Raw genomic sequence first — 26,814 nt, 5'->3', positions numbered from 1 at the left:
TATTATGGTTTTATTCGTACGTTGATGCATTGTTTATAAATATACTGCATGGATTAATTTATCAACGCCAATAACAATTAAAAATGTTTAGTTCAAAGGAAAAACAGGTCACAAAGACTCAGTTCATAGAAATGCAATAATTATGTATTATCTAATTGACTCCATCACGACAATTAATGAATCAAACCTTCATAACAAAGTTTGATTATTAGTATAATACCCCTAATGACGACGAATCGGATAATTGTAACGAAATTGTGCGGTAATACATACTGCATGGACATGACACAATTTACATAATGTCAATAAGGATTCAATGCATTGTACGAGCTAGAAAATTCCCGGTGGTTACGTTGCCCTTCATTCGTCGAAGTATTTTTTTATGGGACGCTAGAGACCGCAGAGTCCGTGACGTCACCCATGTTACATTAAGTAGGGAATTTCAGGGAGTAAAAAGCTGCGTCTTGTTTACGGAAAATCCAATGTTTGTTCAATTGCTACGGATAACTAGATATACCCTGTCAAATGCACCTTAAGTTGACTCAAGGGGTTCGTAAGTGTGATTCATCAAAAAATTTACTGCAGCAGGACTGTAAATTATAAGCAATTTTACGACATCTATACTTTTCGGCTTTATCAGCCAACAACTAAATAAATAAACAAACCCAAACGATCCGTGGACAATATAAGGACTTACGCGGTATCTTTTACGTAACACCTCTTTCAAGGCCAACTTCAAACTAATACACGCAGTTACCCATCGATCTAAGAGGAGGATCGAGATAAAATGAAAGTTACAAAAGAGCGATGTAACAATCGCATGTGGATAATGTGTGTTTGTACTCACCGCTATCAGCTCCGAGGGTTCAAGGACGAAGCACTCGTTCGGCCTCCGCGCGCTCCCGCCGGTCCGCTTGCCAAAACTGTAACGGAAACAGAAAAGGTCATTGGAGTCTTTACACCGATCAGCAGAAAGTTAGCTTGTAAATTTTTTTTTTTTTTTTTACAACTATACGATAATTTACTAAATTTAATTTGAGAGTCGATAAAAATTATTTCACCTGCAGCAATGTACAAAAGCTTTACAATGATGCTTGTTGTTTTCTTATCGTATATGATATATATATTTCATTTTTTTTAGAAAATTATCCATTATACATACCAATTGGCGATTCAGATTTTAATAATAGCAATGCATGTATCGCACAGAGCCATACAGACGATCAATGATATGACATAGCGCAAAAAATGAATGTGGAAGAAAAACTCGTAGCCTCGTAATGAAGCTTTATCTCTCACGAACGCATCGGCGCACGATGCACGCGCTACTGTTTGGAATTCCTTCCTTAAGGTGTGCTGGAACAGCAACTCTCTAGCTCCTGCAACTGCGGCTCTCTTCGCTCGGCCAACTTCTCCTCCAACTGGCCGGCGATGCGTGGCCCCGTTTATGCAACGCGTCTCGCGTGGGAGGAAAGCGCATCCCCGTGGCTATCAATCCGCCGAGCAGATCGGAAGTTGTGTAGGTGTAAACGTAAACCGAAGATGTACGTGTACAGCGACAAGAGGAAATTCAAGGAGGTGTGGACTCGTTCTCACTTTCGCATCTCAAAAGGACTCTGTTCCTCTGTCAGGCTTGACTGCACCTGCGGATGACCCCTCGCTGGGATCGGATGTAATAGCGAACGAATAGCAGAGGGATGGGAGTAAGTATAGTGGGAGAAATACGGAAAGGACGGATAGATCGCTCTTGTGGAAAATGAAATAGAGTTCGAGGCGATTGAATTGCTGTTTGTTGGCCGGGGGAGTTTGCGTGGGTGCAATGTTTGGATACGCTTTACGGTCGAGAGGGAGGAAAAGAAATCGAGTGAGTCGGTGATTCGAGGGGGTCCATTGTGTTTGCTGGTGTACATGCGTTCAAATGGATGCTTGTGTTAGGTTTAATCGTCAATGTGTTGCTTGAACGTTATTTTGGTAAACATTAGATTCTCAGGACGAGTAGAAGAAGAAACAACTGGAAAAAAGGGAAGCGATGATGGTCACGCGGAAAATTGGCAGAAAGAAGGAGTAAAAATAGTGAGTATGAGAAATCAGCTGATCAGAGGCTGCAGTCGACGGAGAGAAAAAGAGAGAGAGAGAGGAGAAGGACAACACAAGGAGTGCAAGGCTGTTGACCTTCCCGCAACACGATCCGCATACTCATCCTCCTCTCTCTCTTTTCTTCTTCATTTTTTTTCCCTTGAGTCGTAGATACGTGTTCTCGATGTATAGGTATACGTCAAACGTTATTTTTATACATCAAAGTCACTCGTGTCCCCAGAATTCCCGAAATCATCTGATTCTATCGATAGCCAAAGACAATAGCGGCTATGCTATCTCTCAAGAAATTTTAATTCACAAACCCAAGAACTTTTATTAGGTGAAATGAATTTTGTGATTTCCAAGCAAACAAATAGGTACAGACAGAGAAAGAGATCCACTGAAGAAGAGAGCTGTTCTCTGCAGTAAGTCAATCTGCGGCCCTCGTTAATTGCATCAGGAAACAATTCAAGATCGAGCGTCCCCGTAGCTGTACTACTGTATATCTGCAATAATTAAGACCAGCAGCTCAAACGGACGACAAACGCCAGTTGTTCTGCAATACTCGGCAAAGAAGAACAAAAGCAAGAGAATTGTCTCTCTGTCCTTGCAAAAATTGAAAAAAGAAAAAAAAAAAAAAAAAAAATTGCAAGAAAACTATGTACATGTTCAGATGTTGTCACCTATACAAAAATCCCATTTCTCAGAACTCTCGCTTACCAAACGGAGAACCTGCGCCTAGGAAAAGCAGGCGGCGGTGGAGGCTGAGCCCTCAGTGGATGGGCCCTGTCGACGCTCTCGCTCCTCAGAGCTTGCACCGCCCTGGGCAACCTGGGCGCCGCTCTGTGGTACACTGTCTTGTGGTAGTCGGTGGCGTCCTGGTACAGCAGCTGATCGACGACAGATTGCTGCTGGCGCAACTCCGAGTCGCAGGCGTAGTTCCCCCCGTGGAAGCTGTTCCAGCGGCGCACGGGCGCTCGCTGGCTGCCTCCGAAGCTTGTGGCTTGGTCTGCTGGTAACGACGGCGGTGCTTGTGGTGGATTCGAGGACGAGGAGAGGCTCGGGGCTCGGGAGCATCGCAGCTGGCCCATCGTGTGCTTCTGCATACTGATCACGATAGACGGTGGTTGTTTTCTTTGGTCGCGGTCGTGGGCAGCTCAAACATCTTCAGCCTGAACCCCCCATCATCCCCGGGGGCTTTTGTGGCTAAGAGCTTTGGAAAGCGTTGGGAAGAGTTTAAAATGAATTTCTGCATACATGCGATTGTCGTAGGTATGTGTGTTTTGTGTGTATCAGTTTTGTAAAGCCGAATACAATGAATTTTCATTTATCGTTCAGGGCATTCGCCAGCGATAACGATATAATACGTTCTGTTGTTAACAAAACAGTTTATAAAACAGCGAGAAAACAGCGTATAAGTGCGTACACAACTGATAAAATACTACAACCAGAACAGTGTCTCGTGCTTAAACGCGTGGCGTCCTGTTAGTCGACGCCTTTTGCTCGAGCTCGCTGAAAACTAAAATTACCTCAGAGCTCTCGTACAAATGGGGGAGCCTCGCGTGCCCTCGTTCACCTCCTGCGCGTGTGTTTTTTTTTTTTTTTTTTTTTTTTTTTCCTTTATTCTTATTTGGCTTTTTTCGCGTGGGAAACTGCGCGCGTGTGTCTCTCTTTGAAAGTATACGAGAGCTTTTTTTCTTACCCCCCCTCGCTCCTTTATGTGAACACTCGTTATCGCTGTCGCTTCACCTATTTCGACTCTTTGGCAATTGTGCGCATGAAGTTGGTGTATGTCAGTGGTGAGTTGGTGATGGTGTTATTTTCTTCTCGCTGATATCCACCCGCAGAGACTGTGTAGATATGTAGGAGGAAAGAAAAGAAAAGTTTTTAACTTTTTTTTCTTCCTTTTTGCGTGTGTATGTGCCTATTGTGTGTACATTTATACGTCCCCTCTGGGTGCTGAAGAGAAAGGGTGGCCCATGCATTCTTTGCGGTTGGGAGAAAAAATCATTTTCTTCGCGTGATGCCCTTCCTTCCTTCCTCCCAAGGGAGACGAGGAAAACTTTGATGAAAGACGGGCATTGTTTCGGTTACGGGAAAGTTGCAGGGCAAGGGTGAATAAATTTCATTTCTAATATGCTTTTCGGGATTCGCGCTAAGAGTTGGGTAACCCCATCTACACTATATACGATACATGGATAGCACCGTCTTTCCCTGATTTGATATGTGCTTTGCATTTTTATGCTAATCGCGGCCCAGGTATTGCCTTTTTTCTCTCTCTCTCTTCATTTCATGAAAATGGTTACCCCAGCCAATGTTTTTTCGGCCTTGACTGACGCTCCCCACGGGCTTATTGGGCTGATAAAAAGGGGTGGCATCACACACACGATCTTTTTATCTGTTATTATTCTGGAAAAGTGGGAGACAATGTATAGGCACGCCTGTTCAGGTGGTTAGGTTCGGCGCTAAATCAAAAGATCGTTGAGCACCATAAAACTGTGAGGAGTTGTTTATGAGGTTGTCGTATATCAAACTTGAAGTGATGAACAAAAGTGTACAGCACTCGGAATCTCTTATGGAGGGTAATAAATCTATAGCGTTATATTTACGTGCGAAAGAGCACAAAAAAATTCGAGGTAGCGAACAAAACAAACAATAAAAAAGTTGTGTATAAATTGGCATACTTCAAATATATAATGTCGATCGATATAGATTTAATTAAAAGATAATACGTGAGTCAATATATAGGTAGTCTCCCTCTCTTACGCTAAAATTGTTCATTTACTGCTAATTTATTCTTGCAAGTGATAAAATACATAATATTAAAATTAATTATAGATAATTTTCTACCGAGTGAGAAAGATCAGAAAATTCGCACATACATATTTACGAAAGATACAAAACGTACAACAGACGCAACTCTTCAAGATTCGAATCAGCGTGACACTTTCGTCACCCGTATACACACTGCTATCTTGTTTCACTCGTTCGCCAAAGTTTCACACTGCCCGATCAACTTTTGACACTTTCACCCCTTCGTACCCTCGATTTCGATACGCGATAATGGACGGAAACTCGCATTCCGTGCACAAATGTGTGTCCGAGTGTACGAAAATACGCCCAACTGACCCAGGAAAAGTAGCCACTACTGCGTGACCCTCATCGTGACATTCAAAACTTTGCTTTTATGGCGCAGTAACGTGTACATTTATATCATCTCTCACCACACCCCCTTGTTTAACTCTGTGTACACGTGCAACTCTCTTTTTCATTGATGATGTTATTTTTTCTTACAATCACAAATTGATTGTAACGTGATATCGTCACTTAAAAACAAAGTTTTTGCAAAAACGCATCCCTTAATTTTGTTATTGTAAAAGTTAAAACGAATACATGAGAATAACAATTACAATAGGTATCACTACCAATCAATACTTATGTAACATCGAAGGATATATTATGATACCACGCCTTTATTTTTTCCCCAAATAAGGATTACTTCTATAGCGGATTGGAAGATCCAGCGAGACAAAAAGAGAGAAATCAGGTGACATGAGGGAAAGTAATGGTTATCTCTGGGTTAGGTAACGCATGGAAGGTATAATATCACAAACAGATGTATAAGACTGTCCTTATGTCACCTCACTCCTCGTCCTTCCGCCATAAGCTTGGCGCAAGCCAAAAGCCTCTAGACGCGAAGGTTACGACGCCAGCGATGCGGAGAGGAGGTATGAAAAGTTTGAGCGTCAAATGTAGAAGAAGAAGAAAAAAAAACCACAAAGCAAAGTCAATAAGCAGAGGGTAGGACGTTTCTCGGTACTTCCACTTGCAGGTCGGCAGCCCATGCATTCACCGCGAAGCAATTCACGACACACGTAATAAATTGCAACGAGCAGTGAAACGTGTTCGCGTAACGTAGTGAGGCGTGAGTTCTGAAATTAGTTTTAACGAGGAGCAACCGAGAACGCACTCCAACATGTCCTGGATTCAGATCGTTTTTATATTTTGCATATATGCACGAGTACACTTGGTCCATTCACTCAGGAAAAAGCAAAAAGCGCACCTTTTTGAAAGCACCCACCCATGTACGATCCAAGCGACTTATGATATTGCCATTGGACTTGCATGAAAAGGCAAGGTGCTGTAATTACGTACGAGCAACGCAGAAAAAAAAAGGGAAGGGAGAAACTTTCGTTCACTTGCGAGAGCATCTCCGCGTATAGTCGTGCGTATGGAGTAGAAATAAAGCGAAAACGCGAGGGGACAAAACGAGGGATGTGTGGAGTGAGTACAATATAAATGAGTGTACGGGTAAACACACGGATTGGTGTATATCCGTATGGAAGGAGGACGGGTTTTTCAGCCCTAATAAGATCACGGAGCACTGCAAGAGAGCCGAATCGGGAAAAGAATGCTTGGTGTAGGTTGCAAGGTGGAATGTACGAAACAATTAAAACACGTCGCAATACGACGAGTGTAGAGAATGCAGAGGAAGCTGCGCGCAAACGGACAAAAGCTCTCTTTCCGCTAAGTTGGTTTGATATAATTTCACGTGATTAAATCGCGACGAGAAAATTGCGTTTTAAAACCAAAACTTGCCAAGCTAGCCCGTGCACGCGGAAGAGAGAGAGGCGCGAGCGTAGGAAAAAAAAAAAAACCACCACGCACCGGTGTGTATCCGATCCCCCGGGCGCGTTAAACGCTCAAGAAGATCCCGTGGCTTCGTCGTGGAGGCGAAACGCGACGCTAAGCTACTTTTTCGAGGCTGACGCTGACACGGGAGAGAGGGGAGGACGGCTAAGAGCTTTTCGGAGCCCTTGTTTTCTCCCTTCCGGCTTTGCGGGGAAACTCGAGTCGAGGTCCGCACAATTTGCCAAGACGAAAGTCGTTGGCGAAATTTTCCGCAACTTTCCTCTTAAGGGGAGAGTATTACGCTGGATGGTATACACGTATATATATTATATATACATACACGCGAGGGGCTTCTGAATACTTCTCTATGGGACCTGGAGGGGCTGATGAAGCGAAAGCTCTTCTCGTTATTATTCTTTCCCTCCTCTCTCTACTTTATCCCCGACGTATAAGCTACATACGCGAGAAAAATTGGATTTTCGGTCTTTGTCATATTGTATTATACATGTATACTCATAAATCGATGGTGGGGTACATACATATTCACATACACGAGTGTACCATATGAAAGCAATGGACATTTTACCACCGGAGATTATTGGAAAGGGTAACATTCTAGCTGTTAGGCTGAGTGGCGAACAAATTAAGAAATGTCCAGTTATTACGTGTAGGTCTAGCGATGACGTAGATTCGCGACTTCGCGAGGCATTGAAAGCATTATACAGGTCAAAGCTAGAAAGAAAAGGGGGCCATCGGAGGTGAAATTACTTTTTTACGCAAATTTAGAGCGTCACCTAGAAAGAACTTTTTGGATTCCTGGAAAAAAGCTCTCGGCTTTTACGAGTGCATGTGGAACTAACGTATGTAGGAATAATAATATTTTACGAATACGTTCAATTCTTTGATGCAAGTGTACTATTTGTATACTAAGTATACCCACGAGCTGTTGGCTTAAGTAGGTTTTTTTTTTTTTAAAACACGCAATAAATCGTCATGGTTTCGATCGATGGACAGCTAGGGTATGAATAAGAAAAAATGGCATTCGAAGTCAGAGTAAAGTCCAAGAGCAGTGGTGAGAAACGAAGAAAATCAAAGACGAAATAAATGCACTCGTCGTACGGCGCACATACAATAAATTCTAAGATATTTCATACGCTCGAGGAATTTCCACAAGATTAACTGGCTGGGCTTAGCACGAGTCAAAGAAGAAGAAGGTACGGAGCGCGTGAAAGAATTTTCAGGTGCACTCACTTCGATGCCATGGCGTATTATATACAGCGCTGCCTTGCTCGTGTCCGCGAACGGAAAACGCGAAGATTTGTAAAGGTCGCAAATCTTCCGCTCGACTCCGTTTTTTCATCGTTATACTCGATCCCCTCCCTTTGTTTCCTTTAAACGCTTAGTTTTTTCCATCTTTGAGGAGCAATATTTTCACGAATTTCCAACGGCACTTGTGTACTCGGCTGAAACAACGTTGTAAAAAAAATGACTTATTACTTCACTTTACTTTACATCCGTGTCTGTACGGAGGTAGAGTATAAAATAAAGTGGGACGAAAATTTTCGACTGCAGTGCACTATAATAAGCGTATACCGTCGTCAATAAAAGCTCACTGAATACAACAAGAGACAAACGTTTGATGTTACTTTTTTTTTTCTCCTCTATAAAAAGTCTGTATTGTTTCATGTTACTGTGTCTAGAGTACACGTATTATTGTATATTTACAGCCGAAGAAGAAAGCGAGAAAAGGGAGAGAAAGAGAGTGCGGGGCTAACCTTTTCTCTCTATTGGCAGTTTGCCATAATCGAAAAAACAAAGGACTCGGAATGGCTGTTGTGCAAATGCACCGCGGGTACCTATCAATTTTGAATCTATTTGCCTTCAAATTCGTTTTCCTGTGTTTTCTGGCACCGCAGACTATAACATATATATACTCCGCTTGGAAATTACTCTTATTTTCATGGCCAAAATGACAAATATACGCGTTTCGCATCGTTTGTTTCTTCTTTCGCTCTCCTACACATCTGTATTTCTCTTTCGAGGCCCATTGATCCAGCATAAATTTGCAATGCATCGTTGCTCGGTAATGGATGATTAAAATCATAAAACTGTGAATAAGTGCGCGAAAGTTACTTTCGCCGTTGCATCAAAGAGCGAAAATACTATATCGGAGAACGAGGCGACGAGGAAAGTTTCATTATTATTTTTCAATCTAATCGTAGCAAATAAAAGAGTTTGCGTTGTCAAACAGCGCTAATGCCTGATTGAATCGTTTCCAACTCTTTCGTCGCACCTGAAAGTCTCATCGGATTACGTAGATTTGAAATATACTCTGACGATTCGATAATCTAAAAGAAAGAAAAAAAAGAAGAAAAAACGAGGTCGCGAGTCCGTATAAGAGAAAAAGTAGTAACAGTACCATCAGCAGTGTGGAAATAGCAGCCTGCGGCTGTACGCAAGTACAGAGAAGAGTAGAGTATAGAGGGAAGAGGAGGAAGGGGATAAGTAGCGGCTCTGCAGAAACGGCATAATATATATACATCTGCGTACTTATGTGATGTGCATGTGCACACGAGAGCGAGAGAGGAGGCTGCACTAATACTATACACTTGGAGCTCGTGAGAAGAAGCTAAAGTGTGCTCGAACGAGCGGAAGCCCTTTCCTCTCTCTTGCTCTAGTGTGTTTGTCTCTATGTTTTTTTTTTTTTTTTTTTCCTTCGTACTGTTGTGTCTCTCGCTCAAATGGATCTAAGAGCTGCTATACCCGTACCAACTGGTGATGCACGGACCTTTTCTTCCTTCTTTTGTTTTTTGTTGTTTTTAGGATAAGTGCACGAGTCAACGAGCAATAAGAGAGAGAGTACAGATGGAGAATGAGACAATCGATGCGAAACGAGACATAAGAGGAAAAAATGAAGGAAACGTGAGTACGAACTTGTTATATGCTGATGTCGTTGTGCGCAGGTTCGTGCAACGGTTTATCGTTGAGGTGGTCTGGGTGTTTTTTTTTAAATCTTGCGACAAAGGGATATCTTTTTTAAGAAAAGTGAACACTCCTAATCGAAAACAATTTAGCGCTCTTCATCAAAACTAGGTACAGAACTATTTTTTTTCTCGAGTACAATTTGTCATAAAATGATTTTATTTGTATGAAGTTGTTAACTGAAGATATTTAAATTGTGTTCAATTCGGAGTTAAAACTTTTCTTACAAAACACACCACCCCTTTGCGACAAACTTGTTTGGAGCAAGTTCACGATTCAATAATTGAATTTTTTGCGTGTATCAATATATCATGAATATTACTGTAACGCATTTAACAGACGCGTAGAAATCTTAATCAAAACACACTTGGATCAACAGTTCAATTTGTGCTCGAAAGATCTAATCCGTCGAAATGAAGAACAATACAATTTTTCCCACAAACAGACAGATAAAGCTGCTCAAACGTGTAATTCACTCAAGTCCAATTCCCATCTGTACAATACTGAGCATATACTACCTTCTCCCGCCACAAACACACACACACACACAAAATTTCCAGAGCCTAACCAACAAGGTAACCAAGACATTGGACATCTGCAAAGCAACCTCAACAGTGTATATACGTGTTATAGGTACTGTAAGGTGGGTGATTTTTCTCACTGACTTATTAAGCACGAAGGCTGACGTACAGGTACACACGAACATACTCAGAGTGTATATATATACACACTTTATCCTCAGGAGGTATACAAGAGAATAGGGTGTGGGAGGTGGGGGAGAATTTCAATTTCCAGCGGAATTCGCAAGTGTGCGCGCGCGAGAAGCGTGTCTTCCGGTACAACGATCTTTCTTTCATCGCGTGTACCTATATATACGTATACAAACCCGTACCTATTTACCTGCAGTATATACATACCGCTCCGATACGTCCATAGAACGTATAGTAGTTGCTGCTGTTCTTTTTTATGTACCTTCAGAGTCTGCGGTTCGCGGATGTTATTACCTACCCGCGGGGCGGCGAGGGGCCAGAGAAACAGAGAAGAAGTTATATTACGTATAAGCTCGCGAAAGCTAATGAGGATGGACGCGCACGCGGAGAGCGGCAAAAGGGGGCGAGGAGGCGGGGGAGGATGATGATGACAAGTTGGCGTCGGGGAATTGATGGGAATTTATGATCCGAGAGGAGGAGTGGAGCGAGCGAGGGGTCGGTGGCTGAAAATGTGGCCTTTTTTTTATATTTCAGATCGCGGATCGTTGCCGCACACGTACAGTTGATGCTCTACCCACCGATGAGCTTGAACGGGATATCGTGCATAACATAAAAAAATATGAGCAATTTCACCAATTTTTTATGGTAATGTTTTCATGCGAGCACAATTGACGAATTGTATTTGGGAGGGAATAATCGATAAAATGTCTTTCAAGATGTACATTCAAACACCTTTGACCTTGTTTTGAATAAATAATTCATAAAAAATAACGAAAAAAGGAGAAAATTTTTAAAAACTTCCAACAGTGGCCATGCACAATAAAAACGATGTAAATTATAGAAACGGAGCAAACGCAACTGAGCATGAATTTTAAATTTCATGTTACCCTCGATTTTCCATGAACCAAAGCACTCGGTTTCCATTATTTAATAGCCAATTCCCAGCAGCAGCCGCATTGCGTTTAATTGCGCGAAAACTCAGACACTTTTCCTGTTTTTAAAAATCCTCCCCTCAGTGTAAATTATAATCCCTCGTTTGGGCGGGCAAAATTCATTATTAAACTTTAATCATCATCCAAAGCTATATATAATACAAACATTAAGCCTGTCTTTGTAAACTCATCAAATAAGCCCCCCCTCTTTGCCTCCCCAAATAATAAACGCCTCGGGCCTCATTAGCATTTACAACCGCGCTCGCACGCACCAGAGATCGCTCGGCTTTCCAAAGTTGGGCAATAAGCGCCGGCATCACGCAAAAAGGACAGCGAGCTGTATATACGTAGACGCGCAAACTGTTTACTATAATGTGTGAACCAAGTGCTTCACTGTTGTTGATGCTGGGGATAATGTAAGGGATGGCCGCGCGTGTATAAGCCGAACTTCTGTTCAAATATTTGGCCCCCGGAGGAGGCGCCGACACACACAGGCATCTCCCGCAAATATGTGTACATACACGTCCTCTTATGCGCCGTGAGCAGGTAACACTCGGCGCCAAGTGCAAAAGGGAAGGAGACGAGAGGAGACGAGGAAGCAAGAACGGAAGGTGCATAAATTTTCGAGCATCCCTAGATTAATTCGAGCGTGTGTGTGTGTGTTTGTTTGTCTCCGAGTCTCGTCAACTGTGTACATATTATACACGTACACTTGTGACGCGCGTGTGGAGGAGACGTCGATAAGGAGACGAGAGCCAAGGGGTGAAGTTTTCCGGCAGTACGGGCACATCACGTGTACGTATACGCACTAATACAGGCTTAATTGCGCAAGTCGTTAAAAAGGTAAAACATTCTTGCGTTCATCATCAGCTTCATCCTCGAGATTGCAGGTGTGCACACGCGCGCTTGGTTCAGCCAAACCCGAGCTCATTAGCAAAGTCATATTCCTCCGTTTTCTCCTTACAATGCTCGGGGAAGAAAAGAGGAAAGGGAAAGGGGCCGACTCGGATCGCGTAATTAACGTCGTCGTCGGTGCTATAAGTTATCGCCGAGGCGCTGGAATTTCGGCAGGAAATTTTCCCAAGGGGGTGAAAAGGAGAGGGGCGAGGGCAGAGTCATTTTTCAAGGCCCGTGAATTTCTTAACGCTGGAAGGGAAAATCGGGTGGGAGTTTGAGATAATAGAGCGAGAAGCGGCGGAGTCGTGTGGCCGCTTTGCTTTGAGATTTATTGTACGAGACAGCCAGCTGGCTTGTGTTCAGGTTCATGAGCTCGCTGAATTAAAATTGCCGGGCTCGGAAGGGTGGGAGGCAGGAGTATTTCCTTTTTATCCATCCATTTTTTTTTTTTTTTTTTTGTCGCAAAAAAATCTCGAGAATGTTTTGTTAATTTTTGTATAGTATTGAAACAAATTTTATCTCATGATTGACTTTATGTTTTAACCATGTTGTTTAAATGAAAATTATCGAAAATTCAATCCATCTCCACTTCAATCACACGTTGATAAATTGAACTATATACTCATTTTGCTTTTGACATGGGTATGGTTAAAACTGATGTTGTAATCTTGATAAAGTCAGTAAAATCTTCAACAGTACAACTAGACGGGTCAAAATTGGCGGCGTCGTGCTAGATCAATAGAAAAGGAATTTTTTTGCATAAATATGTTCATTAGATCCCACAGATTAAGAATGTTACAGCTGACTCGTGTATGACTACATAATATATATCATCGACGCGGCAGGCACACTCGGGCTCGATGATACATACAGTCATACACTAGTACTGGGAGTCAGCTCGTGCGCGTGCGGAAATAGCTTAAATGTTTATTCTAAAAAAACAATGTTGCCATTACTTTTTTCAATTTTCGTTTTTTGGAAGTTATAGAGGAAGGTTAATACTTTATGTTTACGTGGTGTACCTTCTAAAAATGTTTTATTTTCATTCCTCACCAACGCCCTGAAAATTGAAAAATTCACGTTTTTCAGATCTTTGGGAATTTTTTGTTCAAAAACTGTGGGGTTTAGGTATATACATCCCAATTGGTTTTTTGTTCAAAATGACTCAAAAAAATTGAATATATTTTTTTTTAGATCGAAAAAATAACTTTTACTAATTTGTTTAAAAAAAGGTTAGTTTAAACAAATTTTGACCAGGTTGCGCGGTGGCAACATGAAGTTTCTTAATCTGTGGGATCTAATGAACATATTTATGCAAAAAAATTCCTTTGCCATTGATCTAGCATGACGCCGACAATTTTTACCCGTCGAAACATTGCATTACCTTGTCAAAATCCTCAAAAATCTGCACACCATACAGTTTATCTTTTCCAGACAATGTTATTCTTTTGGAATAATGACGTTTAGTAATTTTTTTTCTTGTTAATAAGCACCAGTCGCGAAAATACAGAAAATTTTTATTGGTTCACGAAGTTTTGCAACTAAAATGTAAAAACTATACAATTTATAAATGTACAGACTGCGTAATATTTTCGAGGAATTCACATTAATCCTCTGTAACTTATTTTCACGTTTCATATTCCGATCTTGATCCTCCCAAATATCCCCCATATGGGTGAAAAAGAGCCTCATACATGTGACATAGAATTTTTTTATACAAACAGAAAAAAAAGTGGCACAGTGTTAGCGTATAAGAAAAACGTCGGATTCAGCTGGAAAAAATTTCGCCCTGTTTGCAGTTCACTCGAGAAAATTTGTGAAAACTCCGCTCCACTACCATGAAAGGAAAAGTTTTTTAATAAAATTTCTTCTCGAATAAAAACGCTCATGCAAACAGCAGAGAGAGGGAGAGTTTGATTGTTGGGATGCACGAACTTTTTTTGCGATACTATTGCATAATATGTGCGTGGTCGCAACATAAGGTGAAGGAAAAAAAAAGCAATTCATGCGATTCTTCAAAAAGATATGGTGATATGAGGAAAGAAAGTTTATAAATCATATTATTGGAGTTTTAATATTTTTACTACTTGTAAAACAGTTAAGTGATCATGTTTTAATTTTTGATATTTTTTTACTTCAATCTTTTCACTGAAAAATGGCAAATGAAACTAGATGGAAGCTGCTAAAATATGTTAGGTAAAACAAAAAAATTATAAAATGGAATTTCAAATTGATTTCTTGACTTGAAACAGTGAAATTGTATGAATAGTTGAAATATACCAGGTCATAGAACTGCAAAATGCCTGCTAATAATCATCCAAACTTATGAACGAGACTGGGGAACAATGGGACGAAATTAGAATCTCATTGCTAGCTTGTAAAACGGTAACACGTTAAACCCGAACGTCTCAGCCTTAAATTGGGATGAAAATTCCATTATCCTCCGATTCGGCTCGGATACATGCAGTATACTTAACAACTGAAATTACAGGTGGTTGCTACGGAAAACCGACGGTAAAATCGTTCAGAATTAACATTTACTTAAAACCTAGCTGCCGTACCTTTACGACCGTCTACTTTTCCGTACAGGCGCAAGGAACGAAAGAATAATAAGTCGAAACGAGAAATTGCACGGGGCAATAGGATAAAGGAAAAAAAGGAGGAGTGTATGAAGATATGTTTTCCCCACCAAGATGGGGTGGAGTTTTTCCGCAACACTCATAATACAACAAATGAAGAAGGATTATATTATGAAATGTATAAACTCCTTACTACAAAAAATTGACCTTTATACCACCATGTTAGTAACCACTACTTCATCTGAAATGATCCTCAGTTGCGTAAAAAACAGAAACTATGATCCCGAATTCATAGAAATAAGAAAAGCGACATTATGCAGAATGTATAGTTAAGTAAACCGTATACTGAATACCTACGTGTAATACCTGTACGAAAAAAAGTGAAAACCTATTGTATTTACGATTGTACCGTGAAAAATATAACCACGTTTTATAATGAATGCAGCACTGTACGTATGATAGTAACAATATTTACAATGTATGTATCAGTTATACATATATTATAAGATACTGAACAAAGCAAGTACACACATCTTATATGGATTTCAACACAAAAGAATACACTTATCGTAAAAAAAATTGTACAGTATATTATAGTATAATTCATATTATAATATCCCCGATAGTTAGCGTGAAATATCCTTCTCACTCACTCTACCGATCTCAAAACGATACATCATGCGTGCACGAGTTTTTCATATACTCTTAACTTTACTTCTGCAGAAAGATCAAAAGACTCTCCTATTCGCTCTCGCACGCCTTTTTTTTAACATTGCCCATACTGAGATAAAAGAGTACACTTAACGCGCCAATAGACCATTACGAGCATTGCATATAATACACGCGGAAGAGGTGAGGCGACGAGTTGCTAGCTAGGGGTTTAAAACGGTATTCTGCGAGCGTGGAATTTTTAATCGGCGAGAATTAGCCCGAACTGCGTGTTCGTGCTCTTGGAATCGTAATAAAGAACTGGCAGTGACTGTCACATGAGCTGTTTTTTTCTTCCTTTTTTTGCTCTGGTTTAATTAAATTTAATTAATTAAATCAAAATAACTCAGTTCAAAAAAAATAAAATAAAATAAAATAAAATAATAAAAATTAAAAAAATTAAAACGAAAAAATAATTTCGTACTATGAATAAAAAAAATTATCATTAAAATACTTGTTTTTTTTTTCTCGTAAAATTAAATCCATCCGTGATTCTGCACAGACGGAACTGATGAACATCAATCAAGGAAATGAAAAAAAGGTTTGCGTATTTTATTTGTTAATTTAGTTCTCACGAAAATTGATCTTCACGTGTACAATATAAATACACTAGAGTTATATTTTTTTATTAAATAAAATATCCTCCACGTACATTACAAAAAGGAAAACTCGTAGAAATTTAATCCAGCCCGACGGGCAACTCTACAGTTTCGCTTTTCGAGCAAATTAAGTGCAGTATTAATTGCACGATGCTGGGGAAGAGGAAAAAAAAGATACGAAGAGATTAGCAAAGGCAAGGCGGGAAAGGGAGCCATAACAGTTTCGCGTTATCCTTATCGATTCGCATAATATAATCCCGTTCTTGCGGCTCTTATACACGCGCTGCACACATAACACAACCACCGGGATAACCAGAGCCAAGACTACCTTATATTTTATACATACACACACATGTTTTCTTCAACCCCCTCCCCCAAAAATCCTGATATAAGCTTTCACGAGTGAAAGAGAAAGTCGACGAAAAATATTAGTTTTGCACCAGAGAAAAAGAGTAGAAAGGAAGTACACATGTTGCGTCCACTAAGCGAGATTGTACGTGACTTTTGTATTTTTGCTTGATTACATTTAAATTGCACATGCCTGTGAACGCAACAAGGTGCAAAGCATTTTCAAATTTCTATAGTTTTTTTGCACCCATCGGTGTCGATTCCTCAGAAATGCGGGTTTTTGTGTGTACTATTCGCATCGTAAGTCGTTAGAAAGGTGCAGGATTGGGGGTGAGCATCACTTTGACGCATAATCCTTCATGGGAATGGCCTTAAACAAATTTAAATCCACAAGACTTTATGTAGAAAAGCCCCCCGAATGCGGCCAGCACCAAATTTCCATACAGCGTCTGTACATAATATACATCCCGTATCGCAATTCAAATCAGATTTCATCGGATCAAGCTTGTACTAGAGACTGGATTACAGGAGTACAGGCACGGAATTAGGTTCAGTTTTCACCAAGGAGAAATTACTCGGTTTCGGACCGATTATCTTTCCTAGGACTCGGGGCCCCGCAGTAATTGCCAATGCTCCTTTTGCCTCGTACGAGCCGCGGACGCGACTCATTAGTCAACGGAGACTATGCGCTCTATTATTTTTTTTCCCCTTTCGTCCGTCCGACCATTATACAATACAACCGTCGCACGAGATAATTATTCATTAGCGGGCAAATGGAAAATCACTAGTACGTACAGCACGCGCGAGGAACGTGACTCGAAACGCGAAACGAGAAATCGATTTTTGCGCCACTCGAGTATATGTGTGTGTGTGTGTGTGTGTGTGTCCCTCGTGTGAAATTGTTCGGGTGCTGATGAACTCCCCGTCCTATGCACCCGTACGAATACCTCGAAATTATTCGGAATGAAAAAAAAAAAAAAAAAAAAAAATGACAGGTGCAGGCGTCCACTTCATTTTACTTACAAATTTATTCATGATAATACGACACGCTTCATAGTATATACATCGCATAACCATGTCAAATATAATAAATCACAGCCGTGCCATTATTGCCCGGCACGAGCTGGAGATTAACTTCCCGAGAAAATACACTTTGCGCGCCCCCAGCCACTCTCAACAAAAACAACGCATCTCCCACCTGTCTGTCGCCCCATTCTCACACAATACAGACAAAGCTGCGGCAAAGGAGCCTCTTAAAATGCGCATCCCGAGCATCTACAGCGACGTTTTCCCATCTCTCCGTCTCGTGCTGGCACTCACGAGCACACACATATGTGTGCGTTGGCACCCCAAGTAGAGTTCAAGTGAAGGCGGGTACGTGCATTATTGCCATTGTTATTGCTCAGACGCTGTACGTACGGTGGGTTCCACGCGAAAGGCTGCGAGAGTGGGAATAGATAGCTCCGACCGCCAATCGACCTTCCCTCCTTTTTTTTTTGGAAATGCGACCTGTACATCAGGATTGAGGGTGTGCAACAACACACAAAAGGAGTAATTTTATGGGAAATCGGAGCCTGTGTGTACAGGTATCGGTCGTCTTGTTTGTAAGCCCATGAGTGTACTTTTCGTCCACAGATTGCACAAAAGGTATAGTTTCAATTAGAAGTTATTGTCTGCGACGACCAAGGGGCTCGGGTTTGCTCTGCTCCTATTGTCGCTGGGATAGGGAGGAGGTATAGAGCTATGTTTGGACTTGGACTCTCTCTCTCTCTCAATCTCCCTCTTGCTCTTGTTCCCTTTTGCCGAAGAAATGCGGTTGGCAATTATTACGAACTCTAATGGTGTTCTCGTTGTCGATTGCATTGTTCGAGACGCTCATTCAAGACAACGATAGATTGTCTTATTTTTGTGCGTACAGTCCTTTTTAGGCTTAATTATGGTAGGTATACTACTGTTTTCTAAATCTCATGAGTCCCAAAGTTTGATTTGTTTGTTGTTTCATCAAAACGCCCAACTAGCATTAAATTTATTATTTGAGACGTATACGTAATAAAATTACCAACGAATGGATACAGATAGTTTTCCGAACCCGAACAAAGTATCGTCCTGTACATCAGACGCTTTTTGATTTTTGCGAGACCTACTCTCTTAACTGGTAGCCGATTGAAATTAATGGTGAAAAATAAGTAACTAATAAGTTATAAGTTATGTAAGTTAAAACACCATAAGTTAATAAGTAACTTTACTCTCATTCAATAATCGCTCGTGTAAATATTTTTCGAGACTCGTGACGACAACTATGACTCATATGAAACGTAAAAAAAGCCCGTCCCCACATTTTATACACTACGCTACTACGCCTAAATATTTATATGTATACGTATAGAGATATAAGGAGCATAAAGTAAATGAGATTGTTCTCTGCAGACCACTTATACACCATTACGTGTGTACGTCTCGGTCATGCGTTCATTCATTCATTCGCAAGTAGGTATAAGCTATACGGCTGCCTTTACTATGCGCACGATAGCCATGAATAAGTATACGAGGAGACGCGAAATGAAGGTACAGCCCATGTAAGTCGTACTTATACATATATCAATGGTAAGCTGCTCTTATTGCTCGGGCGAGCGACCTAATACCCTGCTTATACATCTGTGGATCTTTACTCGTAAAATTACAGTTTTCGCTTCTATATCTCGAGCCTGTGCGACCAGCTCGTGGGATTAAAATCGCTTATCTCGTGCACTCGTGTTCGATTTGAATATCCTCTGCTCTAGTGGAGATTATATACGAAAAAAAACGAGCCGTCAAACGTCCCAAGTGCACTCTCGGCCGAGCAACGAGGGTCTCGCGGAGCAAAGAACCTATATATTATATATATACACAAAGAAAAAACTATTCCTCTTCCTCCTCTCAACGAGCATATTCTTCCGATGAGCGTCAACGGGGCGAATGCCAACACTGCCATCAGCCCCGTGGCAATAAACGGCTGGCATGTGTCGCACCGGCGTCTCGACGAACTCGAGGGAGTAGACAGCATCAGAGGGTCGCAAAGCGAAGAGAATTCACCCGCAGAATTCGGAACGAGCCGACGATGATCGCATATGGAAGCCAAACCGAGGGAGGGCCGAAAAACGGGGCTGGGAGAAACTAGAGACGCGATGCGGGCTCGTGCGTCTCGAGGGGGAATAAGAAAGGAGGAGGAGGCGGTGCGTGGGCTGAGGGGATGAAAAATTCGTGGCTTCATCTATATAGCTAAGTTTCCCTCAAGTTCGCTTTATTCCCTGATGTTTGCCTTTCTTTCTTGCAGCCCGAGCTTCCTCACGATGAATAGATCGCGGTGTTTTTCAGTCGCGGATTTATGGCAGGACGTAGCTGCCACTGGCATTGTTTTGGTTACGCGGGCACAGAGATTAATGAGACTCGATTTTTTCCAGCCGAGCTGGACTCTGGCATATGATGACGGACACGCGAGGATCAGGGAAAGTTATACAACACCCACGGCTCGCGTGTTGTTACGAGCACATTTTTTCCCCCTAAACCTCGAAAGCCATACTTTTTCATTGTTCAATGATCTTGAGATATTCTCGTCTCCCTGGCCCATTTTGAATTAATATTCGGAGTAACGGGAGTATAAAAAACTTTCGCGAAAAACCAGAAAGGCTGAAAATTTACAGTTGCAAGAGTCAGGATCATTATCAAAAAAAGAAAACCTCTGTACATTAGTTTTCGCGTTTATTCCTCTCTAAAAGGGAAATGGATGGAAAAATAAGAACTAGTCAAAAGGAAGGCGAGCTCGGTTACAGCGGCGATAGCATCAGAAAAAAAGGGAGGGAAAGAGTCCTTTCCAGCAACTGTATACCTTGTACGTAATACACACTCTACTGGTGGTACGGCGCATATTGTGGGGGAAACTAGATCTCTGAAAGGTCTAAAAGCGTCTCTAGTAATAACCACCCACGAGAGATGGATGGGCCACTCGGTGTTCCCTTTTCCGCTGGCGCTGGTTGGTGTATGTGCCTATACGCATCGAGGAGCTGTCGATATACGCGGCTGACATCGTCCTCGTCGTTCACGACCGACGCAATTATTGCACGCCAGTGCGGTATGTGTGTGTGTGTGTGTGTGTGTGACTGACAGAGGGGGTCGCGAAACTTTTATTCCGTATACAACCCATACTGTACCCGTTTGCCTCTACGACTGATTTTTATTTATTTTATACGACGGTATAAATATATACTCGTCAACTCTCCTGTGATTGTTTTCCCTTTTTTTTCAACCGTAAAAGACACGGACGTTTTTTTCTTTGTAGACACGATGTTTGTTTTTGATTTCGGAATCCATTCACCGTTCCCGATGGGTAACTACGCCGAGGAAAGGCGAGCATTGAGACTTTTCGATTCGGAGAGAAAAGTCATTTAGGAGGGAGTGCGGATGAAAATAAATCGGGCCAGTTTCGTGTTTATTCATCCATCAAACGTCCCACAGACATTTTATACATAAGTTGCGCGACGCGATAAACTCTCGAGAAATATAGCATCCCAGCACCAAAGGCAAATCAGATATAGAAAGCCGATAACCGGTGCCCATCATTTTCCACACTGCTAACACATGTACATATAGGTAATCAAGTGCCCTATGTATGGAATAAACTTATATCGGAAAGTCGGGGGAGTATAGTATAGAAAATATAATTTTCACGCGACAAATCTCGGAGGTATGATAAAAATAAAAAATAAGTCCTCGAGTTGCGTCACCGAAGCGACCGTAAAGAGAAGAAATAAATAAAATACGATACCCGTAGAGAGAAATTTCCTCCTGATCCGGAAAAATCTTTTTCCTTATGCGCGTGAAAGGAGGAACGTAATAATGTACATATATATATGTATGTGCACTCCAAAGCGAAAGGAACACACGTATACTCGCGAGCATGAAAAATTTGCCAGGGAAAAAAGTACGATTTTGATATCACCTTTGATACCGACTTATTCGCGCGGAAAGTATCCCACGCACGCACGAAAGCTCCATTCAGAGCTTACACGGAGTGGCAAAGCACACAGTACAGCAGAGAGCACAGTTAACTCGATTGATCTTCCGCCAAGTCATGTAAGCCCATGTACCGATGTCTGAAACGGTACACCGTCAAAGCGAGAATATATACAGTATATATGACCATGTACATCCAGACAGACAGCGATACATTATGCAAAGTGCAAGTATACCGACAGAAAGGGCGTGAATCGTTCTCAAAGTCCGTTCAACAATCGTAGGTAGCCGTGATTTGCACAATAATGATCCGCACATCTCTATCTCTCGTCTTTGGGCTAAAACGTCGATTTGCTCATGCGTACCTATACGTATGCGTAGGTATCACAACACACAGCACTGCACTCGGCACTGCATGCACGTGTAAGAGCAAGATCGGCAACAAAGGTGGAAAACTCATGGTTGTACCCCGTTTTTTCCCGTTACAACTGGCACACCAGAACGCCGTCGTCGCCTACACGTACAATGAGATATATCTGCGAGCGGATTCTCACACGCAGAGCACGCAGATATCAAGCCCTGGCACAGTTACGTCCATCCCTCCCACCCTGTATACATATTCCATTGTGTAATTTCGCGGCATGATGCGGAAAATGAGACGTTACATTGCGGTACGCTATGGCTGACGCGCATACACGTGTATACGTTACATTATATTCTAGATATGGAAATGTGGCAAGAATATTATCACGCTTGAGTATATAATATATACGTATTGTATGATCTCGCTCTGCTGTACAGGATACTATACTGCACTGCTGCTGAGAAGTTTCGATGAAAACCGTCACCGCACTGTGTTCGATATATTATGTAGATTAATACCGCGAGCGTACAGAGGTTTATATACGCCAGACGAGTTGGTGCGCGGCTAATGGCGAGTCGAAGTTGGAAAAATATTTTTTTTGAACGCGGCAACATCCACACGGTCGAGAAAAGCACGCACGCGTCCAAGCGTATGTTATGAGTCTCTTACTCCTTCCCCCTTTTTCATCTCCATCGAAAAGATTAGGAAGTGCCGAGAGAGAGAGAGAGAGGAAGGGAAAAATCGATCTCGCAGTAAAGCTATATATGACTCCGTATAACTCCTTGCCTCCCAAAACTTGGTGCGTGTAAACGTAACGCTTATGTATATAATACCAGCTCCGAAAAAAATTTCAGTACACAGCAGCCACGCGTGTGTAGCCTCCTCGTTCAAGTTCAAACCCCTGTCCGTCAACCCTTGTCCCCCATTCAACTGCTGGTCGTAAACCGTTCCCTTCTGCGTCCTCCTCTTTGTGTTGGGAAATCGATTCGGCGCGTGTGAAGGAACGCGTATACGTATAGTATATCTGGCGCAATTTCCCCGTGGGAGTGGCCTCTTGCTCGTAGGTGTGTGTTGTACACCACGCGATGAGAAGACGCGTAGGAGGAGCGCGTGGAGAAATGGAGCCTAAAATCAAGCGTGTCACCAGGAAGATGGATTATGATGCCGTAGCTGGGGTTGATGCTGCTACTCTAGAGTTACGTATATAATATCTATCGAGTACTCGAGAATTTCGTCTTGCTGATAAATATGTTCACCGGCATAACGGCAGCAATACGTATGTATACATACGATGTGGGGCATGTGTACGCCTGTGTAACACGTATAAAAGCTACTGATACATAAATTATAAGTACATACATATATATGTACCGTTAATTAACAGCCTTTGGTGTGTAATACAAATGTTGCGCGCATTTACATAAGTATCCTTACTGCGTATAATCACTGATTATGCTTAACTGTTACGGTATACGGACACGCGCACTCGCAAACTATTGCAATTGCACAAGTGAAAAGAGCGTAAAAAAAAGAGAGATGTAAAAAAAAAAAAAAACGAGTAATAAGTAACTGTCAGGACGGGTTTTCACTGTGTCAAAATATAGATAGTTGAAATGTACGGCGAGCAATTTATTAAGTAATATCTCGAAAGAATGTCGCCGCTGACAAGTACAGCTTACAGGTACAGGCATTTTAGCACGCAAAAAATAGGTACCATAAAATTAAGCATAACGAATTTTCTGAAACCCCAAAGTTTCCACGAGTCTCCAGCATCTGAACTATTTCTCGTGCGGATGGCTGACTCGACTCTCGTGTGACCTGTCCTCTCTTTTTTCAGAACGAAAACATATAACATGTATATGGAACAAGAGGGAGAAACAGATGTGTGCGTAGAAACACGTACATAAGCGTGAATTAATAGAGAGTAAAAAAGGCCAAGTGCGATAGCAGAAGAGCAGACCTGCACTATGTATTATCATCGTACAGCCAACTTTTTTTTACTAGCTTGTATATTGATAGATGAAAAAATGAACGAGGCAATGTAAAATAAGCAATCAATTTTTAGCTACTCTCTGCGGCCTGTTTATCACCGGTGTTGCAAGCTCAATTGTGAGTATACCTATATATTTTATACAATACAAGGTTGCATGAGCTTTAAGAGGAGCAGTGGTAAGTATAGAAGTGATGGTATCCGTTACTGCTCTCTACTCCGAGGAGTTGTTATAGATTGGAGTTTGGACTTGACATTCACTAGAACTGACACAAATTTAACTTTCCAATGTGGATTTAGGGAATAATTATATTGCAATGTTAGTCAAATACACGAGACAAAATTGTCACCGTAAGCGTCCAATATTGTTTTTTTGCACACAAAAAATATCCATTTACTCATTCGGTGTGTATACACGTGTGTGGGTGTAATAACTCGCTGTCGAGATTTATAGGTATAGGTAGTGGGCAAGATTACAGGGGAGAACAGTGGGTTGGAGTAAGAGAGTTAGTGGAGTATCATTGCTCGCTTGGCTTCATTTTCAGGAAGTTTGGGCTCCGTTGCCGAAAGGTGTAGGTTATCTCTCCTTATCTCCCTTACTCTCCCTTCCTGTCTCGCGAACACCAGAACTATTTCCGACTTCCGACTTGGTAATTAATGCGCATCAAGTTCTGAGATGATACTATACAATGTTACCTGTGATTATATATAGTTACTTAGTTACTTTTTCCCGTACAAGCAAACTTTGATGGAGTTTGGAGATAGCCACGTTTACATGAAATTCAACAGATGATGGGAGAAAGAAAACTTTCGAGAAAAATAATAATAATAATAAAAAAACATCGCGAAAAGTTACGCCGTGCGTGGTAATATTTATGGAAATTTTTTCCCAGATCTAACTATCTGTCACGATCAAAAAGTTATAAACAGTTTCCCGCGAGTCGTGACAGAAAATTTTATCCCCACAGTAAGTATATTTGTGGGCACGCCGAGTTTTGCGTACGTGGAAATATACATTTTTTACTTCGAAGCGTGAATTTTGCTGTTGAAATGGCAAACTGTATACACGAGATTGTTCGTGTCCGTATGCAGGGCCAACAGCTTTTTGATTAGTTTTACGCAATAATTTTGTCTCGACGGTAAATAGTATCCATACGATTGACTATTACACCTACTTACAAACGATTGGCTGATTCTCCGTTCAAACGTTGCCACACAGCCCATTACAGTGCCAAAATCTGGAAACGCAGTATTTCACAATACTTGGTTGAATTTATAACCTGCATCTCCGTATCGCTTGCCACTCGTACAGTAGAGCATCGATGCACTTGTTTATACAGGTGTACAATAAACCACGCTTTGCCAATACTAATAGTACCTGTTCAAGTTTTGTTCGTAGCTAGGGTAACTCCTTTCAAGCTCTTAATTTATCGTGTTTGCTAGTGCCGTCCGCAATAAATGAAATTTTCCCCCAAATTTCGAAATTTTGTAGTTGCCAAGTCCGTCGTGAAGTTTACCTGGTGCAAGTGTGGTAGTACAATGATATCGTATACTTGAGGTCAATTAATCAAATGACGATGGAAGTTTATTGCACGAGGGGATAGTCAAGCCGAGTTTTTTTACAATCGGACAAGAGAACTGGAGCCAATGCCACTTGCAGTTCTGTGTGCATTATACATACGTACAAAATTGAAGTCAGGATCAATGGAAGTGGAGCCCAGTGTTTAATACAAAGGAATAAATGTACTTGGAATATGGAGGATCGTTATTGCTGCCGTTGACAGGGAAGGACGAGTCAGTCAATGGAATATCTTCACGAGCACCTGTCGTATTCATTATAAATACAGGTTAAGAAAAGGGAAAAGCTCACCCATGACTGGATTCGATAAAACTTGTAAGAGTATAGTTACCAACGACTCAGTGGATGAAAGCTCGTCCCTCCCAACACCCGCTTATAACTTATTCGAACAGAAGCTCCTATTGAATGGGCGCAAACACGAGAAAGAAATGCACCCTCGTTCACTCGTCCCCCTCCTCGATCATCGCAAGTGAATTATCTCTGGATCAAAGGCCCACATGAAGACACGAGGAGGAGTGGGAGGGAAAAAAACGAAGGCGTAAAAAATCAGAGCAAACGCGTACAGACGGATCAATCAAAGGCAATTGGCCCACGCAGCATCAGCTAATACAGCCTCGTCGAGAGCTCTGCAGTGTGTATATAAACACACACACTGAACTGGGGGGAAGAGAGGAGAGCTACTTCATGGCGGTAGTCGCGAGTTAATCAGCGGATGAACCGAAGCCCCTCTATTCCAACGGTGTACGTATACGAGCGCGTGTACCGTACGTACAATATACACATACGGCTGATTGTACCCGTGGAGGGTCTGCTTTTGGTGCGGGCGGCATTTGCCTCTCTCTCTCTCTCTATTCTCGGATGCCTCCTCTGCTCGACACCCTGTAGGCGTAAGTTTGTGCATGTGCGTGTAACGTGTACCGAGATCGAAAGTTCTCGGAAGAGTACACGTACCACTGCTGCCAAAGGGAAAAAGAAGGGTCGTGTGTGCGTGGAAATAGGCATTCACCCCTTTTTTTCACAACATTGACAGCAAAAAAGAGCAAAAAAACGCAGACGATGGGCACCGAGGGAAGGGGTGCCGCGATGAGAATCTATAGTGGCCTTATATAGGAGAAGAAGCAGCTAGGAAGTGACTTTTGTTTAGGTTTCAGCGCTACTTGCTCTCTATTATGTATAGGCCTCTGTGTGTGTGTGCGTACCGTTCGCTCTCCTGCGCCTACATCTACTCCCTCTATACAGCAGTTTGCTGCTGATGAGAAGTTATTTCTCCTTTTAATTTGTTAGGTCCACTGAGGGCTGTTTGCTCCGGAAGTTCGCAAGGCCCCCCCCCGCCCCCTTTCCATTGGGTAGGGCTCATTCGACCCGAAACAGATTGCTACTACGGCAGAAGTTGGTACCCTACGTGTGCTATGTGTGTATACTCGAGGAA

The 26,814-nt window shown here is 41.8% G+C and overlaps 1 protein-coding gene across 3 annotated transcripts in view; it reads right to left on the bottom strand.

Moving 5' to 3' along the window:
• LOC106639663 (rap guanine nucleotide exchange factor 6) overlaps positions 1-26,814 on the bottom strand; it is a 121,999-nt gene that overhangs the window by 44,803 nt on the left and 50,382 nt on the right. For 2 of the 3 annotated variants that reach the window (XM_014353376.2, XM_089597027.1), the window contains exons 2-3: positions 2,797-3,289; positions 848-923 (exon numbers count right to left, since the gene is read on the bottom strand). In XM_014353376.2, the coding sequence (XP_014208862.2) occupies positions 848-923; positions 2,797-3,182 (462 nt within the window). In that variant the 5' untranslated portion in view covers positions 3,183-3,289. The remainder of the gene's footprint in view (positions 1-847; positions 924-2,796; positions 3,290-26,814) is intronic. The other variant, XM_089597028.1, reaches the window with a different exon arrangement.

This window comes from Copidosoma floridanum, unplaced genomic scaffold (genome assembly GCF_036245765.1).
Source record: "Copidosoma floridanum isolate Cflo_tuat_1 unplaced genomic scaffold, Cflo_Japanese_pri ptg000030l, whole genome shotgun sequence".
NCBI classification, from domain to species: Eukaryota; Metazoa; Arthropoda; class Insecta; order Hymenoptera; family Encyrtidae; genus Copidosoma; species Copidosoma floridanum.
Note: the sequence above shows the minus strand (reverse complement) of the source record. Positions and strands in the feature narration are given on the sequence as shown.